Genomic DNA, 22,479 nt, shown 5'->3' on the forward strand with positions numbered 1-22,479 from the left:
CATACGCCTCTGAAGGAGAGTAAATGCATAGCATAGCAAAGTTTATAAATGGACATCTAGGGAGAACTAGCAAATATGCTTTAAAAAGGAAAACATTAAGGATTCTCAAGCTAGGCACAATACAACCCCAATTTTAAGCTTATTATGAAACATCTTATAAATTAGCAAACAGATTAACACATCTGATTGCAACGGATGAACTTATGCGAGAAGAATGATAATACAAGAATAGTATTTAATATAGTTACATACATTCAATATGTGTATCTCAAAATCGAGCGGTTAAATTAAGAGCATTATTCGCATTCCATACTGAAAATACAAAATATGGTAGCAAAGCGGAATAAACCAATAGTCTGCAATTATCTGCAAATTTACGTTCTCATGCACACCATTCTACTCTGGTGCACGTTGTTCTGAAACAAAGACAAATATATTGAACTATTAGGTCGACTATGGCAAAGAACACGAAGCTTAAAATAACACACTACTTAAAAATATAGGTTTCCAGGGCATTATGTATTTCTACGTTCTTTTCTGTAAATGGAATCTTAAGAATCATACAAGATTTAATCTATTCCATTTGGAAAAGTGGATTTATGTTTGCTACACTACATAAAAGGCCAGAACAGCTGTTTTTGATGCTAGGCATCCAAAAACTCTTCCCATTCTAGCATGAAAGAGTTTCGCTAGGGTGAATACACTCTAGCATGAAAGTGTTAATCAAGTTTTAGTAAAACACTCTTCCCACTCTAGCATGAAAATAAAATTTATCTCCCAGATGATCGAATTATCAAAGCAAAACTATTTGAAGTATTAGTTGTGAATAACATCCTAAATGAGCCTGTGTACAAATCCAACAGGTACACTAAGGTAAGGAAGGTTCAAATTTAGTTACTGAACTTTAAGGTCGCTTCGCTTTCAAATTAGTAATTAAGTTACAATTAAGCTCTGTAATAGAACTCCAAGATTATTCATTTGAAATAATGTTAAGCTGTAGTACCTTGTCAACTTATGGTTTTCTGACACACCTTGCTCTTTCTATATGTTTTTAATTAATATGGTGGTCGTTACTTGAGCTGAATCGTTACTTCCACTTAACGACATTTTTTCAATATTCCTGGTAAATATACACAGTTTGCATATACAGACTACGGAGACTTCGTGGCTCATTATTTTGATTCAATTAAAGTAAGTGTTCCTAATTGAGCACTAGTTTTTAAATTTAAACCGTTTACACTACTTCCGAGTTTCACTTTTTCGAATAAGGATTCGTCTTTTAATGATTAACAATTAAATCTAAACTGGTTTCGTTGTAGATCTTTCCTAGCCATGATTTATGAATATAAACGTATTCTTAAAAATGAAACAAATTTACAGTAATTTTTGCCATCATTCCATCTAAAGTATCCAGCATTCAGGTTCAGATTTTGCCTTATATTAGAGTGAAATAACTAATGACTTAAAAATTTACAACTGCCCATCTTTATCAGCGGAAAAGCAGACGAAGTGTAAATCAGGATGTTAAACCTCCATCATGTACTACGTAAAATTCATAACGAATAGCTGCTACAAAACCGAAAATAAACGTCGACATTTTCGCAATTAAGCGGGACGATTCGATGAAATTTTAATGTCATAATGTACACCTTATATGAATTGCAGTTATAAGTATTTGAAATTCAGTAGAAATTAATCATAACTTCAAAGATCAATTATGAGATGCTTTTTTAACTCGGCTTTTAAATGCCGTAGCAGACAATAGGTTTATTTAACGTCTAGATAAGCTTCCTTCGTATTTAAAATTAAATTAAACAGCTAATGCCTAAAAAGAAGTTTACCTAGCCAACTAATCTTAGTACGAAATTCTGCCAATAAGTTGATATTTGAATGCAGTTAAAATATTGAGAAAAAGCATTTAGACTTATGGTCTCCAACAGGTCACATTTGATTAGAAATAATATTTAACGAACTAGAAGATAAACTTACGTTTCCTTCGAACAACAAGGCAGGTACTGGAAACCTACGTCTGCGCCTCACTTTACGAGTATCCTGTATCATTCTCTGGAACATTAGAGGTTCAAACCTACAAATTAAATGGTTTGAAAAGTAAGTATGCAACTACGCAATTTTAGAATGCAATTGTCGAATAGTTAAGCGAAGATTAATTTTAAACGGGAGAGCTTTAGAATGCTAAATTTGAACCAAATTACCGGTACATTGTCGTTATGAACGCGACGTGCTTATACACCGCCAACAATTTATTAACGCTTCAATGGTAAAATATTTTCGATAACAGCAGATCAGTTGACCAAAATTAGATTTCCGGCAGCAATTGTTTAGCAATCGCAGCTATACTATCAGAATATTAATCTTTCGTATGAAATTATTTTGTCGGCCATAATACCACATCCTGACCAAATATGTACAGCTGTTCTGTCTTGGTAAGAGCCTATTTTCGTAGAGATATGTTGGAAAAAATACTTCAAGTTTAGCATTATAATGCACTTTTAGACAAATTGACGATATAAGCTTTTAGATTTTTCGCTTAAATGAAATAATTATTACAGGGACAGTCGCCAGTTAAGTATTATACTAGCGAGACTAGTTCTCGCGAAAGAAACAAGAAGTCAAGTGACTTCCCTCGAATCAATTCCCAGTTCATTCCTAGTTCTTATTCCAAGAGGAATTAAGCAATTTGCCGACATTACATTTTGAATCATCTTATGCAATGAAACATTGTACGAAGTACCTTTCACGGGAAATGGTTACCCTCGCCCCCCAAAAAATATACAAAATCTGAAATTTTTCAAATTTTACATACATATACAAGTATCGAGAGAATTTGGGTAATGTTCCTTAGACTAAAAATATTTAAAAACGGCCTATCTTTAGAATTTCTGATACACAGCCTCGCGCCCTGGTATAAAAATGCCTTTTAGTACAGCTTTGCCATTATTTCCCATTTGCTTTGAAATCGTAGAGTTCGTTAATCAAAAATGCATTAAGGTTTTACAAAATAGGAAATAGAAAATTTAAAAAATTCGGTTTTTTGCTTAAATGAATGTTTCCAGGTTTCCATCTTCGTGTGCAGGATTAAGTTATTAAAAATTTGATGTCTCTGGATACCGTCGTTTTTTTACATTACCAAAAACATGTAAACATTCACGCAAATTCTTAATTATTTAATTTCTTTAAATACAATACAGGGCGATATATTTGGTCGCAACAATTTTAAAAGTGATTCGCCTTTTATAGTGAAACGCCAGAAAGTGCCATTTTGAGAATTAATAGCCTCTTTTGGCGTAAAAATTGATGCAATGCATATATGCGCTTTAACCAATTGGACAAAAACTGACCCTGAAAAAAATTTCATTCCACCCCTGCTTCATTGAATAGGGCATTAATAGAAAATCTTACTACGAGAATTCAGAGTAACTTAGGAGTTGCATCAATGCTCTTAGGAAAACATTAGTAGCATTATTGGGAATGCATCGGTGACTACCGGCTAATAAATGCCGCATCATTAATATTAAAGCTTAAATTTAAAAAGCGAGTCAAAAACTTGAAATTGTAGTCTTACCACCTTGAAGATTTTAACAATCAAGGTTTCAGAAATTTAAAAAGGTATTAAAATTAATATAAAATAATGTGAAAAGGAAACAAGAATTTGTAGGTAAATTTTACTTCGGGTTTGAAAGTTGTAGTTTGCTTATTCATTTAACAATGAAACTTTTAGAAATTTAAAGGGAATTAATTTAAGGCAATGGAAATTAAAAATTTTACATCCAAGTCAATTGTTTAAAACGGCAAAAATAAAAATAAAAAAATGGGTGCTTTTTTTCATGTAAATACCACGTGGAGACTTTGTTGTTTAATAATGAATTAGTGAGTTAAATTACCTTAATTATTGAAGGCGTAACCGAATTTCACTGGAATACTTGCTTCAGAGATTTGCAACAATTGCAGAAACGTTTATAGGTTTTTAGAGGATATGGAATCCAGTTAGAGAAAACTCTCTCCAAGGGTTTTATTGTTGGCAGGAATTCGCCCAACATATATCCCAGAGTTTTAATTTTAATGTACTGTAAAACTACACTGACATATTGCTACTCTATTTAAAGCAAAAATCGTAATTCTACATATATACATTTTCCAATAGTTTTAAAGTGATAAGAAATAAAATACCAAAAAAGTATTTAAAACATTAAGCGCAATTCCTAATGGCATGGAAGTATCTACAAGTTTCGCTTATACAGACTTTGTTTAACAAGTATTTACTACATTTAAATTAAATGTGGTTAAACGCAAATCTCGGTTAATTTCCTTCTATAAGCAGGTCTTCAATTTCAAGTAACTGGGATACACGTGTCCATAGATATGGAGTAGGATGCGTGATAATCCCGAGAAAAAGGTTAAATTAGAGGAGTGCTGTGAAGTTTGATTTTGCAGTTAATAGTGCTCATCTTCAGACGTTGTCTAAGGGGACGGATGCCTTCGTGGATGAATTTCTAAGAAAACTGGCTCGCAAATATATATATTACACATGGGGAAAACCACAAAGATGCTTATGCAGTAAGCTCGCTCGTAACATTGAAACTTCGTAGCAAACTACCAATGTTCAGTGACTTTGCGGTTCGACCCGCTGGGGCCAGACTTCTTAAAGGAAACAGTTTTCTATTATTCCCTTAATGTATGGTAATATGTAAAAGAACCCATTTGATTAAATGATTTATTTTTGTGTTCATTTGGCTACATTTAAAAACATTTTCTACCAGAAAAATCAGAATATTCCAGATAGAAAAAACTTAGAATTAAAGCTTCCATACAATGTGAAGTGTTATTTTAATCTTTCATATCAATTTTATTAATTTAAAACCTATTATATCGTTTTCAAATAGCTTTCAAATCACGACTTTAAATTTAAAATCAATAGAGCACAACATGAATAGCTGTTAAACAGAATTGTTTAAACGAACGACAGTTGCTCGAAACTTATTTGAAAACTTAAACTTAAATTCATTTTTAATCTGAATTTTCGTGCAATTAAGATTCAATTTTATTTTAAATTCCGATTTTATGTCTATTCGTCACTACAACTCTTGCAGAGTTTCTATAAATTGAAATCAGGATGTGCAATTTTTTTAGTGTAATACGTTTAGTTTGGCGAGTGGAAAGTATTTCACGATATAACTATGGCTAATCACTGAACATTTACAACTAATTAGAAAAATTATTGGGTGTTTGTGTGATTATGGCAAAGCCTCGAGGGCTATCTGCCTAAGGGGAGGGATGCCTTCGTGGAGGACTTTCTAAGGGGAACTGACTCGTATACACGTTACACATGGGGAAAACCACGAAAACGCCCATGCAGCCAGCCCGTTCGCGGAATTCGAACCTCAGACCGAACTACCAGTGTTCAGCGACTTTACCGCTCGGCCGCTGGTGGGCAAAATTAGTATTGGTGCAAAAATCTTTCGTTCGTTAATATTCAGTGGCACGAATTTAAGAAATGCAGTTTTTAATCATGTTTATTCATTGTTTAAAGACATAAAAAAAATTAATTTTGGACTCGCTATGCTGAAAGCCACTTAGACATATTGTAGAAAATGAAAAATAAGACTTTCAAATGGCTTTGCTAATTACATATCCGATGGTTTGAAAATAATATTTCGTTGAAAATAAGGTCCACTACGTACATGCAACTATAAGTATTCTTCAATTAAGTATAATCATTCTTTAAATTAGAAAGTATCAGTTAAGAAATTTACCGAAGTCTATGAATTTAATTCATGAATTACGAGTTATGATTCAGATATGTAGTTATTAAAACCAAGATTTCAACGACTTGAAACACTTATGAAAAAATGCAATTAAGAATTTAATTTCTATTAAAATTTTTATCAAGATGCGAGATAAAATTTATGAAATGAATACGGAATACTAACTTGCGAGATTCTTCAGAACTGGCGGTTTTGTCTTTTACTGGAATAATGATTCTCGATGGGTAGTTTGGTGTAAACATTCCATCATTTACTACAAGCTGTAAAGATTTTGATATTATAGTTCCATTAATTAATATTCCATATCAGAAAGTATCAAACTTACGAGTAAATTTTAGCAAAAACATGCATCTGAATAATAAATAGTTAAAAACATGATCGAAAAGACAAACTAACCTCACATTCATAGTCCTTTTCAAAAAGTTTTAAAGAGTTTCTATATATATCTTCATCCTCCTGCAAAAGAAATTTTAACGAAATTTAGGTACTATACATAAAATTATGTGGATTATGAAATTAATGAATATGTGATTATAAAAATGTGAATGGTACTTCCTGGTTATTCGGTATCCCGATACACCATGAAAAGGTTTTCGCCAACATTTGGCGGTAAAATCGTTTTTGATTTCGACCGATAATGTTAAAGAAAATCTGATTTTTATTCTCTGCCTCCATATAAATTCTGATAATTAAGAAGGCTAGTGATTATGACCTGCATAAAAAAAGTCTAAATGTTTAGCTGCAGCTATTTAAAAAAGAATACTTTTAGCATTTGCAGTTCTTAAACAATTTCGAATATAAATTTAGTTTCTCTTGAACTACCACAGATCTATTTCGAGAATTATACTAATAAAGATTAAGAAACATTTTAGCCATTTCTTATTTTAAAACATCTAAACTAGTACATGAAAAAAACTCACGATTACTAGACATTTTACCTTGATTTGAATACATTAAATATACTTTGGACAACTAATGTTAGCGAAATTTCAATGAGGAATATCAGCAAATTAAAGAAAACATTTAAAATTTCATTTTACAGAAAGCGAACGTCAGAGATTTAGATTTAGAGATAATTTGATTTCAAGTGAAATTGTCATTCAGGCTCAAATGTAAAAACACATTAATTTAGTAGACCTTGAGCTACAAAAAGAATGTTGTATCATATTAAACAAATATGTAATACCTTTCGATAAACACCTGCTTCGTATAAATGACACCGAGCTCGGTCGACTAAATCCTTTAGGTCCTTTTCTGTAACCAACACGTCGACTTCTTTTGCCATAATGTGAAGTATTAAGGGAACTACAAATATACTAAAACAATACCCGCTGTTCTTCAACTCAAACTGGAGGAAATTTTGTTGGAAGTACTTATAAGTTCTTTTTTGAGATCTAATATACAACCACGAACTACCAATGACAACAATTATGCAAATTTTACTCTTCCCTTTTCTCAAAGAGATAATGTAATTTAATTTAAAATATTTATAACTAAAATCATATTGCATCATAAATCACAATAATCAATCAATTCACTAACATATATTTTAATTTATGAATTTTAACTTACTTGTACGAAAGTTACTGATATTTATTTTTTCCAACTTGTTATTGAATGTAATCTTAATTTTTTTCATGGTGAAATGGTTTTATTAAACACAGTGTTAAGTCTGAAGTTATTCTTCAATCATTCTATTTCAGTTTTCATCACCAAATGATTCATTATTTCAATTTACATGAATGTTCTCAAAAGTCGGCTAAAGAAATCGACGTGTTGGTTACAAAACAGGAACTAAAGGATTTAGTCGACCGAGCTGGGTGTAATTTTTACACAGCAGCCGTTATTTGAAAGGTATTGCATATTTAATATGATACAACACTCTCTTTCTATCTCAAGGTCTGTTAAATTAGTATGTTTTTACCTTTACACCCTGAATGAGAATTTCGTTTAAAATCAGTGTTACATCTTAACCTGAATCTGCGACTTTCGCTTTCTGTAAAAGGAAATTTTAAGTGTTTCCTTTAAGTTACTGATATTCTTCATTGAAGTTTTGCTAATTTTAGATGTCCAAAGGTATATCAAATAAAAAATCAAGTATATCAAGCATATCAAGTTTGAATCTGTGTAAAATGGCTAATAATCTTTCGATTTTTCATTATTATTTTAGAGGTTTATAATGTATTTTCCTCCTTCCTTTCTATGCCTTCGTGGTGTAATTGGAAGTATACTCGATAGGTATTCGAGAGGTCCAGGGTTCGAGTCCCGGCGAGGGCACTGTACATTTTCACACTTCTGCCAAAAAATAACCTATTGACTCTAGAAGTGTTGCCCGTACAAAAAGGTGGTGGACGATAAATTGTCACCATCAAGACTTGTGAATCGTGTTCCCCAATTATCAATCCCTCTTTAAAAGGGGCAATATATAAGGCATTTTCTCCTTGTTTTTCGCATGCTTTCGTTGAGTAATTGTAAGCATACTCGACGCGTATATTAGAGGTTCAAGGTTCGATTCCCGGCTAGGGCCCTGCGCTTATTTTTACCCTCCTGCTTCAAAAAAACTTAATGAGTGAACATGTTTATTTCCTCTAATTCTCGTGTACGTGCCAAGTAAACCCTCTGCGAAATTCCATAAAAATAAATGTACAGCTTACAGGGAACATTAGTCGATAAATCAAAATGAAGCGAGGTACAACGATCAATTAAAATTTAACGCAGATCACCATCAAGATTTTTTTTACATTATCCTTACAGTTTGACATTAAAGTGGAAACTTAAAAGTTTAAAGCTTTACTTTTTTTTCTTTTTACAGCTATTATAGTTCCTAAGCTACGTAAGGGAAGACTTGCCATAAACGAAAAAATTAAATTAACCAAACCTACATAACGTAATCCGAATTTTTATAAAAGTAACTGAAAAGAATACAAATTTTTTCAAAAAAACCTGAACAAAGTTAGTCTTTATTTTGAAAGTTAGCCCGTTTTGGCTTTCACTTTGCCGCACTGAAAGTTTTGAGCAATCAAGATTCAGTTGTACAAACGTAGGATAAATATTCACTTTTAATTTCCAATCGCTCCCAAAGATTTTTCTTAATTTGGTTATTTCTCTTTTGTATCTTCAAAATAAATGCGTATTTTTGAAGGACGTCATTTCAAAATTGATTTTTGTTGAACGTTCTTATATACCCTATTTTTTACGTATTTCTCCCCCCCTTTTTTTTACTAATTTTTTAGTCCGCAAATCGAGAGAGAAAAATTAATTTAATTTTCGAAGGATGCGGTCACAGTTAGAATATAAGAAATCTAAACTAGTCAGGGATAAACTACAGGTAACCATTATAATATTATTTATCTAAAGGAAACCTACATTTTAATAAGAATATATAGTAATATTGGTGTCATAAGATATCTTCATTTGCATTTCCTTGTAACTTAAATCGTGTACATTTTTACTGTTGTCTGCACTACTCCTAAAGCCTCAAATAATTTGTGAATAATTAGAGCAGCTACTGCGCAGCTGACTCAGCGAAATCATAGAATGAATGTCAGTTCATGTGTACTACGCTGTGATTGGTCGGTTCTTGTATTAGGCTGGCATAAAGGAAAGGTTACAAAGGACAAAGGTTACAAAGGAACTGTTACAAAGGAAAGGTTAGACGTGACCTTCGCAGCTAGTTTGAGAGGGTTTGTCTTTGTTAGTAAGACGAAAACAATCATTATGTTAATCAAATCGTTTCCAATACCAATAAGGAATTATTGCTTGTTTATCGCGAGGAGCGCGACGTTACCAGCTCTGCTGAAATAATGCCTTGAGAGCGGCAATTCAGATTGTTATCTACGTGAAGGGTATTGTGTATGTGGGACGGTGATTTGAGTCCGGGAGAAGAATGGGGTGTCGATGTTACACCATGAGGTCAGGAGCAGCGCGGCTACACCTTTCGTCGCTCAGGAGAAACTGAAGCTCTGGCAAAGAACGTCTAACAAACGCTAAGACAGTTGAAAATGATTACAAATAAATGATAGAATGAACAACTATGTACATTATATATAAATACGTATGTTATTTATAGATACTTACGAAATCGTTTCAAAATTTAGGAGAGCTCTTATTTGAATGAACTGAATAAGGAAAAATTTTCGGGAATATTTTTTAAATGTTCGAAACCTGATGCTGAAATTCTGGGGGGGGGGGAGGATATACGAGGGAATGTGGTAATATTAAATACCCAAGTATTTACAGAAGTGATAATAAAATCTTTTATCTATTTATAAATTGAATCTTTAATTGAATCGATAGCACTAACCAACTGGGATAATTTATTATGTCTTTCTGCTGAGAGATACAGTATATGTAATTTCACAATTCTTGATCATAATATAAATCTTTTATCTTCTCATGTTACCTGTGAAGAACTAATTCTGTCTCTGCCGATTCTCTTCGTCACTTATTCTGATGCCATAAAAATGGGACCACAGTATATTTATATTTATATAATACCCAGAGAGTATTTTTTGCCAGTTTATTTAGGTATATATTCAAGAAAGTTATGGACAAGAACAAAGAATTACAATGGACGCTTGTTGATTTATACTCAAAGGTTCTCAGAAAAGAGTTCGAATTATCCGTTGTTAAGTGGAAGTATAACTTTAAAAGTGGATCACTGAAGAAGATAATTATCCAAGAATTATAACCCTAGAAAATATATTATACTATGCTGTCTAAAATTAAATAAATTAAAAAGCAACAAATGATTACATTAACCACAAAAGGAAGCAGAATATATGCAGCAGAAGTAAACTTATTAATGTATTAATTAAAAATGTGAATCAGTCTTTTGAGAAAAACTGTAAAATGGATGTTTGGCTTTATTTATTATGCCTACATTTTTCAACCAGCTTCTCGATCTGAAGTAAACATTTCAGTTTATTTTCAGATTAAGGTTAGATCTGAATAAATGCTTTCAGAGTTTTTACAGAGTCTATTAAGGCTTGATCACTAGTTTTGAACCGATAAGGTCTCTTCTTTTTCATCTTCTCGGATAGTTATTATTATATCATTGTCGCTCAGATTTCCAAAGACTTCCAAGTATTCAACTCTTACATAATTCAGAAAAGTGACGTTATCAGATTTAAAGTTTTTGAATTTAGGAAAAGCTGTATCAGTGTCGTCACATTCTTCGATAGGGGTGTTCTCTTCGACGGGTATAAATTTAAAATGACGAAAGTAATTACTAATTGTGCTTTCTTTAACAGCATCCCATGCGGCGTATTGATCATTTATAGTTGTCCGCAGAGTAATGTTGTAGTTTCACCATAAATTAAAAAAGGATTTTTTTGTAGGTGTCTTTTACTATAATTTGCTTTAAAATCCTGGATGATTCCTTGATCCATTGGTTCCGTTTGGCGGTAAATATTCAACCTGTATGGAACTCAGTCCTGGATGGTTATTGTGAAATGTTGCGTTATACCCAAATAAGATAATTTTACGCTTTTCCATCGAAAACTGCTTATCTGTTCTTTTTAACCACTTACTGAAAATGTCTTGTGTCATACCTGCTTTTGTATTGGATACATAATCAACTGACAGTGTTTGGATTCCCTTAAAACACAGTGGATTCTTGAACTTTCCAATCATTAATAATTTATGCGTTTCGCTTCCATGCATATTAACTCAGGCTGTAATCCTCTGTTTACTGATTTTACTTCCTACTCAAGCAACCCCTTTAAAATGAAATGTCTTGTTTGGCAAGAGTTTATAAAATAGTGCACTTTCGTCCGCATTAAAAACATCTTTCGGCAGGTAAGTAGGGAAGAGTCTTGCCAGTTTCCTACCGAAATTTGTGGATACGTGTTCATATGCAAATGAAAGCTCTGATGTATCAGAGCTTTACCCACTTTTAGTTTGATAGGAAATACTGTGTCTTGTCTTAAACCGAGAAAGACATTCATCACAGCAATTAAAATCTTCAATACCCATTAGACTTGCAAATTAATAAGCCTTCCTTTGCAATAGCGGTCCTTTTATCAGAAAATTTCGAGATCTAGCATCCTGGAAGCATAGCAGTAAAATGTTTTCTAGATTTTCTTGGGGACGCATTTCTCATGAGTTTCTTTCCTCTAGAAAATTTAAATTTTTCCCAATCTTAAGTTGATGCCTTACTTTTTCAATACGGTGACAAAGTAATTTTTTAATTCCATAATCAGCTGCTAACTTTGTTTTACATTCACCATTCTCTACTTTCTTTAAAATTTCTATCTTTGTCTCCAAAGTTAGAGTTCTGTACTTTCTATTTGCAGACATTCTGAATTTCTACATGTTCGCACCACACACTGAGGAAATAAAACTAGAGCACATTAACTTGTCTGCAATGCAGGCATAACCGAGGCAGTTCTAATCTGTAGTAAAGACTGGTTTTTCTGAAATTTTAAGATACTTGATAACAAATGAAAAAATGATTTTCCCATTACCCCAACTCATTCACAAAAGGTTCTGAATTAATCCAAGGAAACTTGTTAGTACAGGGAGCTTTGCTCGTCAAGCACTAATAAGAGGTGGACAATAGCTCCTAACGTTTAGCTGAAATGCAATCGTCTAGAAATGCAGGCATATACCTTGTACAGTTGCGCGCCTCCAACCTGCACGCAACAAAGTGGTGACTGCTGAAACTGGAAATAGACAGAGTCTTGCGAAGGGTTTAAGTCCCTTTTTATTCAACTTAAGAAATTACAATTGCGTGCTCTTGACGCTCACAAACTACGCCGACCCGGCAGTAAAATAAAAATAAGAACCTGAAAAGAAATAATAACAAGACTCTAACTACGAGGCTCTCTAAACGTAACTAACCTCACCGCGTTTTACAATACCGCTGCTAATTCAGCAAACTTTGAATATCACGTTGAACGATTAACAATTCTCCGAGGTAAGCACACAGGCCGAAACGCGGGGTTCTTCAATTTCTGACTAACTACCTCCGCTCTCGTGAAGTAAGAAAAGCACATCTCGAACTCGTTTCCTTTCTATTTAACAAAGAATACTTCCACTGATAATTTGAATCCTTGCGCGTTCTACAAAAATTTACATACTCTGGCATTGGCAGTTCCGGGAGAAAGTAAGGCTTGACAGGAAAGATAGTTTCAACTTAAAATAAATGTTAGTTAAAATAAATATAAACCCTACATTTGCCGCTGCCAGAATTTGGAAAACTTGGAAGCAGGTCCTACAAACGACCTGTTGTAAAGTTTCTACAATTCTGAACTAACTTTTAAGAGCCTCGTTTACACAAAAAAATCTTATGTAACAAAAGGTATACTAAATTTCTGTAGATATTTATTTAAATCTCTCTTCTTACAGCAACTTTTCCTGGACTTCAGCAATCAATCTTGTTCTTTTCCTTCCAGCCTCTGGAAGGAATAAGTATCAGTATCTTTCTAAATACATTATAATTTACATTTTCTTGACACTGAATACATTTTTGTTTTTAAACGATTTATTTTCCTTAGTTACTGCTTACTTCACATCCATTCAAGTATTCAAACATTAATTTAGCTTTACCCTGGCTCTCCACCATGTGTGGTGTCAAACGGGAATATTCGTGTTTTAGTATTACAACACTTCCCCTAACCACCATGATTTGTTAAAATTCAACGACCAAATAGACACACCTTACTCGACATTCTACAACTCGATGAGCTACTTTAACATTCTTAAAATTCAAGTGTAGGTGGAGAACCCTACAAAACACATTCATTCTAACTTCCTCCTCATTCATCTTTAGACATGCAGGCTTTCGCTCTAAAGCATGATTTTATCTACAGTTTAATACTTAAATTTTGAATTCATTGGTTTTGAACATTTACTTTCAGCATCTAAAATTTTATGCTTCTAGACTAAATTCTACTTTTACATAACATTCAAGTATTTACGTATATTTACAAAATTCTAAGACATATGATTTTTACAATTTACCATCAAATGAATAAGAGAAAATAAATTTTTACTTTACTCATTCTTCGCCAAGCTGGCGGCACTGAAACTAAAGTTTTTATTAATACAAGAATACGAAGTTATTTTTATCTTCGTCCAAATTTTGGCTTTAACATAACAGAATTAGTCTTTCGACCAACAGAAGCTACTTGTTCTTAGATTTTATACTTAAAGAAAATAATACTTTTGCCTTAGCTAAATAAAGTAAAACAAAACTAAGTCTCAACCGAGACATATTGACTTTCGTCAAAACATAGAACTTCGTACTTACGCATAACATTTCGGAAGAAAAGAGAAAAAAAAATTTATGGAAGATTTTAACTTATCTTTGAGTTTTCGATGATTGAAACTCCGTCATTCTTTTCTGGCAAAACTGTTCCCACGTTATAGGTTTCATGGACGTCAATCTTCTCCTTACTGACCTCCGAGTGTCGTCCACATAAGTTTTTCTTTTGCGTCCTCTGCATGCTGGCCTCTTGGCGTAGTAATCGTCGGGTTGCTATCTTTTTCGTTTTTCCCTTGGAAGGCTGGTCTTGACGTCCTCCGGTCTGGAGTCCTTCTTGAATTTCTTCTGTTGTTGCTGGTCTTTTCGTTCCTCCTGCTGTCTTTTTAGTTTCCGGAACGGCGGCCTTGTTTGCACCTGACTCTCTGGCCCTGGGAGCGTTCTCCTTGATGTATAATTTCAACTGCGCTACGTTGTAGGTGGTGTTTTCCTCTTTACCAAGGTTTCTTTACGCTGTCGCTTTGCATTCTTGTTTTTCTTAAATGCTGGAGTCTGAAAATTTTCGTTTTTTCTTTTCGGTACCGTCGCCTGGGTTGTAGAATGGCTAGGTCTCTCTTCAGTTCTCTGCTTCTTGGGTGGTAGAACGGGTGACGTTATTTAGGGACCTTCTACTTCTTTTATGCTTGAGTCCTGTAAGAAACTTTTAAGGATTTCAAAATCATTTTGATTATAGTATTTTTTCACATGGTCGGGACTTGCTTTACAGATTTCCCCTCTCTCGTTCTTAAGGTTCAATACGACTCCTTTGATTTCCTGAATTACATAGGGGCCGTCAAATTTTGGAGCTAACTTTGCAGTAAAATTGTCTGGGGCACTTGATAAAGAAAATTTCCGCTTCAATACTTTATACCCAACTTTAAAATCTGCTTCACGGCGTTTTCTATCGTAATATATTTTTTGCTTATTTCTTGCCGTATCCGAGCTTTTAAGCGCCTGATCAATAAGTTTTTGCACATCTTTCTGTTTAAGCTCTTGCTCTCTTTGTTGCACAAAGAATAATTCATCTAAAGGCGTAATTAACTTTCGGCCTAAAAATAATTCTGCTGGGGTTTTCCCGTAGTATCGTGATTTGCCGTTCTTAAAGCATAAGCTAACTCATTTATGTAGCCATCCCAGCGCTTGTGATGTGTGCTAACGTAACTGGGAATTATTTTTACGATGTTTTTATTAACTCTTTCTGCTATGTTTGCCTGTGGTCTCTACGGAACCATTTTGATATGGCGTATGCCAAGTCCAATGCATATGTTTTCAAATATTTCACTAATGAATTGTTTACCGTTATCGCTAATGACTTTTATCGGTGCACCGTATTTTAAAATGTATCTGTGTAAGAATGCATCTGCGACTGTTTTGGCTGATGCGCGTTTAAGTGGAACAATTTCTGCCCATTTTGAAAAGTGATCTACAATTACTAAAAGAAAACGATTTTTATTTAACTCGCTCTGGGGGAAAGGACCAAGGAGATCTATGCCTAAAATTTCATTCGGAAATGTAGCGCGAATGCTATTTAAGTACCCGGCCGGGCTGTAACTAATATCATTTATTAACTGACATTGACTGCAGGACCTGACATACGCAGTTACTATTTTGTATAATTGCGGGAAATATACCGCCTCGCGTACCCTTTTTAAAGTCTTTCTGACCCCTAAATGACCCGCTGTTTTCGCGTCGTGTAATTCCTTTAAAATGCTTAATCGAAGCGAGGCTGGGATGACTGGTTTGTACTCGAGATTTTCGTTTGTTGTTTTCGTATAAAATAATAAATTATCTATTATTTCATAGTTTTCTGCTCCATTTCTTATCGCATCGATATCTGTGTGCTCAAAGCTTTCGGGGTCTTTCAAATATGCATAGATACTTCCAAATTCAGGATCAGCTTTCATTTCAGCGATAATTGTATCTCTAGAATCTAAAATTTTTGAAGTCAACACAGCACATTTAAGTTCATTACCTTCCTCGTCCAGTTTTATACGAGAAAGTGAGTCAGCTACATTGTTTTCCTTACCCGGTTTATATTTTATTATTAGATTATATTCTTGGAGTTTTAAAGCCCATCTTATTAACCTGGGCGTTAGGTTTTTCCCCGAGTAAAGTCTACCAACAGCCGCATGATCCGAAAAGACTGTTACTGGCGCTTTGCCGAAATAAACTCGAAATTTGTGTACAGCCATTAATACGGCTAATGTTTCTCTCTCTGTAGCTGTATAATTCCTTTGTGTTTGATTCAACGTTTTACTAAAAAATGCCAAAGGATGGCTATTTTGCATAAGAACCGCACCCACCGCATAGTCCGACGCATCTGCTGCAATTTCCAGGTTTTCGTCCCCATCCGGGAATTTCAAAACAGGGGCATTGATGAGCGCTTCTTTTAATCTTTCAAATGCGGTATTTGCTTCCGCTGTCCACTTAAATTTACTTTTCTTTCTTTTAATTACTAACAGTGGTTCAACAATATAGCGAAATCTTTTATGAATGACCGATAGTAAGAACATAACCCAAGGAAAGAAGAAAGTTTCTTGGCGGTGTTGGGCGGTGGGAAATTCTTGATTGATTTTATTTTTGAATCTTGCGTTTCTATACCCTTTTGCGAAATTTTATAACCTAGATATTTAAGTCCTTTAGTTGCGAACTTGCATTTTGAGGCGTTAATTGTAAGACCGGCCTCTTTTAATAATTTAAACACTTCTTCTAGATCTTTAATATGTTGTTCCAACGTACTACTCGTTATAATTATATCATCTAGATAGATTAAAGTCGATTTTCCTAGGACAGGCTTTAGAACAATGTCCATAGCTCTCTGGAATGTTGATGGGGCCCCACACAACTCAAAGGACATGCGTAAAAATGCATAAGTGCCCGATTTTGTTATAAACGCGGTTTTATGTATGTCTTCGGGTTTCATAGCTATTTGATAGTAGCCAGACGTTAAGTCCAAAGTAGTCATGTATCTAGTAGATTTAATGTTTCTAATAATTTCCTCTATAACCGGCAAAGGGTAAACTCGGAATTTAGTAATACTATTCAGTTTTCTGTAATCGATAGCAAACCTCCAAGCCCTTTTATCCGGAGGAGGAAACTCGTTCTTTTTCCTACATAGTACGACTGGACTCGCGTACTCACTATTTATGGGCGTTATTATTTTGTTCTTTAACATTTCCTGAATATGTTCTTCGATGATTAGGTCTTTTTGTTTATCATAACGATACGGTTTAGTCCTACAAGGTTTTTCGGCAGTTAACTGTATCTGATGCGTAACTATTTGACAGCTACCAGGCCTTTCTGAAAACAAGTTTGAAAAAGTACTCACCACTTGCTGGATGGCTTGACTTTCATGGTCATTCAAATGGTTAAGGTCAACTTGCGGTTGTTTCATTGGTTCCACCACCCTCTGGTCCATCTCCATCACAATAGAACTGTCCTGAAAATTCAATTTGGCCCTCGCGCCCCTTAAAAACTCCATACCTAAAATAAGTGGATTTTGCAAATGTTTTACTACAAAAATTAATACTTTGAGGCTTTCATCTTTTACCTGTATGTTTAATGATAACTTCCCGATGCATAGACAGGTTTTTCCTTGCGCCGCTATAATTTCTGTGTTTTTGTTTTTAAATAATCGTAACCTATAAAAATTCTTCTTGAAAAATGTATCACTCATAAAATTACCTTCTGCTCCTGTATCGATGAGGGCTTCTACTGGTACATCGCCAACCAGGACTTGTATAATTGGTAGATGTGAGTTCTTTACGATGACCGTATTAAGTGTCTTTTTGAGGGTTTTTTTAAAACTTCCGGGTCTGGACCCTCGTTTTCACAGGCCCCTCAACTCGTTTAAAGCTTTCCTTTCAACTTCTGCCTTCTGGGTACGCGGACGTTTGTTTTCAAATTTCCTTTTTGGGCCTTGACCTTCGAGGTTCGATGAGTTAGCTTGATAGCTCTTTCCCCCATAAGAGCGGTTTGCATTTCTGGTCTGCTCATTTGAAGATTGCCTTCGGATACTTTGAGAATACGATGCCCCTCTAGCTTTTTCCGCTATTGTGAGATTTTGAAACTTCACCGCCAATTCGAAGAGCTCCTGCAATGTGCTTGGGTTTCTAATTTCGAAGTAGTCTTGAACAGCAGGTAACAATCTTGGTAAGATTATTTCAATAATCTCCGCGTCAGGTTTTTTCCCATACAGCATATCCGTCAGCTTAATTTTTCGCAGAATAAAGTCCGTTAATTCTTCTATATCCCGTTCATAGAAACTATATAGTTCGGCTTCTAGCCTTGCTCGATCTTTCACTGTGGGGAAGGCCTTTAATAACGATTTTTTGAAATTTTCAAATGTATATGTCTGGCCTCCAAATTCCCCTAATAAAAATTTGCCTATATTCTTCCACCATAGCGCGGCCTGTCCTCTTAGTGCAGATGTGGCGATGTCAACTTTTTGTCTTTCAGGCACAGGGTAGAGCTGGAAGTGATTTTCTAGGCCTTCTAGAAATATCGCCACCAATTTTTTTCCGTCGAAATTGACGTTTGGCTTAATTGACGCTCTCAACGTCTGGACCAGGTATCCAAATCCTTCCAATTGGCTTGCCATTTCTTGTTGTTGTCCCGCGGCTTCCATCCGATTTTCGGCCATTTCAGTTCGACAAGTGTTCGGGCGCCAATGTACAGTTGCGCGCCTCCAACCTGCACGCAACAAAGTGGGGACTGCTGAAACTGGAAATTAGACAGAGTCTTGCGAAGGGTTTAAGTCCCTTTTTATTCAACTTAAGAAATTACAATTGCGTGCTCTTGACGCTCACAAACTACGCCGACCCGGCGGTAAAATAAAAATAAGAACCTGAAAAGAAATAATAACAAGACTCTAACTACGAGGCTCTCTAAACGTAACTAACCTCACCGCGTTTTACAATACCGCTGCTAATTCAGCAAACTTTGAATATCACGTTGAACGATTAACAATTCTCCGAGGCAAGCACACAGGCCGAAACGCGGGGTTCTTCAATTTCTGACTAACTACCTCCGCGCTCGTGAAGTAAGAAAAGCACATCAAAAGCAATCAAATATTTTTCATCTTTCATGAAAATCTGTGAATAACAATAATATTTCATAAGATCTAGAAGTCTTAGTGCAATGAAACAGTATCAAAAATAGAAAACTATTTTCAAAATTTGAATTCCCATTGAACATTTTAGATATTCTTATGTAAAGTTATATCTGAAGTTATATCGATTCAATCGAACTTGAAGACCAACCAAATGTACTACATGATTTTACACATTTCTGGTATTTTTTCCCGAAAATAGAAGTTTATATTTTTCATACGCAAACTATTACAACGAATTAATGACATTTTATACTGCACAAAACTATTTTAAGTTCCATATTCGAAGCACAGCATCCATAAATTTCACATAATACTACAGTTACACAATACAAACTATAAGAAAAGCTGAATAATCTATATTACATACAGAACATAGACTACAATACTCAAGGACCTAATTATAGAGTACATTAAAGCATTAAAAATTTTATATAATTCTATGCATATTTCATATATTAAGCACATTTCACGTTTTTAGAAATGTAGCATCACGCTTCCCAAGACAATGCCCAATGTATCCAACCTTATGAAAGTGAATCATCTAAAATAAGAAGGGGTAGTTTTATTATCTTCAACCGGTAAACAAGTGATTAGGAAAGTGACGCCTTTTAAACTACCACTACTAGGATATGTACATATCCTTGTTTAACAAGGCCTCATTAATGTCATTAATTCGTTGTAATAGTTTGCGTATGAAAAATATAAACTTCTATTTTCGGGAAAAAATACCAGAAATGTGTAAAATCATGTAGTACATTTGGTTGGTCTTCAAGTTCGATTGAATCGATATAACTTCGGATATAACTTTACATAAGAATATCTAAAATGTTCAATGGGAATTCAAATTTTGAAAATAGTTTTCTATTTTTGATACTGTTTCATTGCACTAAGACTTCTAGCTCTTATGAAATATTATTGTTATTCACAGATTTTCATGAAAGATGAAAAATATTTGATTTTTTCCTTGAAATTTTTAGTGTCATTCAGTAAGCACCTGCAATTAAACTCGTATGACACTCTCTAATTAATGTGAAATGATATATATTCTTTGAAAAAGATTGGGCTATGTTATTAGAATCTACAAAATAGTGAAATGTTTGGTATGAAGCGATAAAAATTTTGCATGAAGTTCGGTATATGTTCACTCTCATTATTGAAGATCTCTTCCTAAATTCTGAAATAGTGATGTTTTCACTCTTATTATTTTCAAAGTTTAGTAGTTCATGAATTAAATAACTGTATAGATGTACTAAACCTTATGGAAAATTCAAATATTTTATGAATTGATTGGTTTTACTTAAATGGTTTAGAAGTAAATGAGCGGTATGTTAGGAAGTTTCTTTCAGAAATATATCCGTATTTGAAAACTCTGTAGATAATTTGACTTATTGAAATTGTTCTAAATTTTTAAAAATATATGGGTGATATGTTATCATCTAGAGTGTCTTTTCTATTTGCAAATAGTATATAGAGTTATAATAGGAATTGAATATTCTTTCTATAGCAGAATTTATTAGTATTTCTAGAAGAGGATTTAGAAAAAAAAATTTTTCATGTTTTTGTAAAAAAATAATGTAGTATCTGGTTGTCGTTATGGTAGAAAGTGTTATTCAAAAGTTTCAGAGTGGTAAAGTACGATTGTGAAATGACGTTTTCTGAAAATAATCAATGTATTTCTCAATATTATAAATTAAAATAGTCAAAACTAGAAGTCTTTTACACAATGTGAGCATGAAAGCCATTGAAAAATCTGTTGCAGTCGTATAAAATTTAACACGAAGATGAAAATTGTTGCTTGCATGATTAAACAATATCAAAATTTGGTTTGATACTAAATCACTGAGTGCTACATATAGATGTGATCGTGATTGTTTCAAGTTCTTTGAGTAGAAGATATGCTGTTTTTTAAGTAAAATTATTTTCCTTTTCCGATTAAAGTAAGTCTAAAGCTAAATCTTTGGAAAAGTGATATATTTTCAGATTTTTGTCTGTTAGAAGAAATGCGCATGCCTACATAAAAATAAAATAGGAGTATGACTGAATTTTCTCGTTACTACAAAAGGGTAGATTTAGAAAATAAAGGAAAATTTCTAAAAACGTTGGTTCATTACCTTACTCTTACTTCTTAAAAGTTGATAAGTTATAAGAAAAGTCTTTTTAATCGTATACAGCTTATAGGAAATGATTTGTTACTCAGGTTTTATATTAATGCATTACAATATTTTACATTTCGTTTAAAGTATTGGTAAGATTTTACTGTTCCTAATGAGTAGGATTTTCTTAATGTTGTAAGGATCTTAAGTTTTACTAACGTTTATTTTATTTTAAATCTTTACTATCACTTCTTATTTTCTACTTCCGGCCAGAATTATAAGCGTGAAGGAGTTTATGCAAAGTTGTCTGGCGAACGCCAAGTATTTAAGTGTGGCCTTTTTGCCAAGCAGAAGAGAGGAAGCCGTGAGTTCGAAGCAGGCCGCTTACCTTAGAAGTTAACAATGTACTACTAATGTATGTTTTCAAATGTGTAAAATTAACGGCATCTTGATATGTTCTTGTATACATGTGAACTGTTATTTTGAATGTTTAGAAATACCGTGATATGGTAAAAGTGAAAGTAATGTTAAAAAATTTGTTATTCGTGTGACTGTAAAGATTAAATCATGGTGAATATGTGTTAAAGGTTGAATGATGTAGTTAGGCTCTCTGACGCTACACTTTAGAGTTAGCCACTTTCAGAATAGTACCTCAGGGTCTAGAGTTGAAATTAGGGTGTGTTAAGAGGTCTCGTATGTTGAATTTTAACACGTTAGTGTTTTGATTGTAGGAGGAAGTGTTGAACACATAGACAGAAACACATTCGTGTTTGGTGTTTTTACAACACATGTCAGAGAGCACGGGGAGAGATAATTAAAATAGTCATGAATGAAATAAGAATGTTAAGAAAAGTATATTCTATATGTTATTTGCAATGTCATTCTGTAACATTTCATTAAACTAGTTTTCCTTCCAGATCTCTGGAAGGAACCAGAATTGAATAAAGCTCCTGTTTTGATGCAGTACAGATGAAAAAGAAAAAAGATTGTTGTATATTCCGGGAGCTGCTATTGTAACAAATTTCTTTCTTTTAAATTTTTCTAGTTTCTAGCGAAGCATTTTTTGTTAAAGGTTGGCCTCGCGTTAGTTTCTAGAGCTAAAAGTTTTCAACAAGGTCGTTTTAGACCTCAGTTTCAAACTAATTAACTCTGGCGGGAAGTATGTAAGGATCTTAAGTTTTACTAACGTTTATTTTATTTTAAATCTTTACTATCACTTCTTATTTTCTACTTCCGGCCAGAATT

General features: G+C 33.7%; 1 protein-coding gene across 2 annotated transcripts in view; it reads right to left on the bottom strand.

Annotated features, from left to right (window-relative positions):
* Window positions 1-7,147, bottom strand: part of LOC146993708 (phosphatidylinositol-3,5-bisphosphate 3-phosphatase MTMR14-like) — a 32,000-nt gene extending 24,853 nt beyond the window's left edge. For both annotated transcript variants that reach the window (XM_085806660.1, XM_085806661.1), the window contains exons 1-4: window positions 6,970-7,147; window positions 6,180-6,239; window positions 5,949-6,043; window positions 1,990-2,086 (exon numbers count right to left, since the gene is read on the bottom strand). In XM_085806660.1, the coding sequence (XP_085662786.1) occupies window positions 1,990-2,086; window positions 5,949-6,043; window positions 6,180-6,239; window positions 6,970-7,068 (351 nt within the window). In that variant the 5' untranslated portion in view covers window positions 7,069-7,147. The remainder of the gene's footprint in view (window positions 1-1,989; window positions 2,087-5,948; window positions 6,044-6,179; window positions 6,240-6,969) is intronic.
* Between the last annotated feature and the right edge of the window lie 15,332 nt (window positions 7,148-22,479).

The sequence above is a fragment of the Stegodyphus dumicola genome, chromosome 12 (genome assembly GCF_044657685.1).
Source record: "Stegodyphus dumicola isolate Sdum_Otavi_A_Nest chromosome 12, ASM4465768v1".
Taxonomy (NCBI): Eukaryota; Metazoa; Arthropoda; class Arachnida; order Araneae; family Eresidae; genus Stegodyphus; species Stegodyphus dumicola.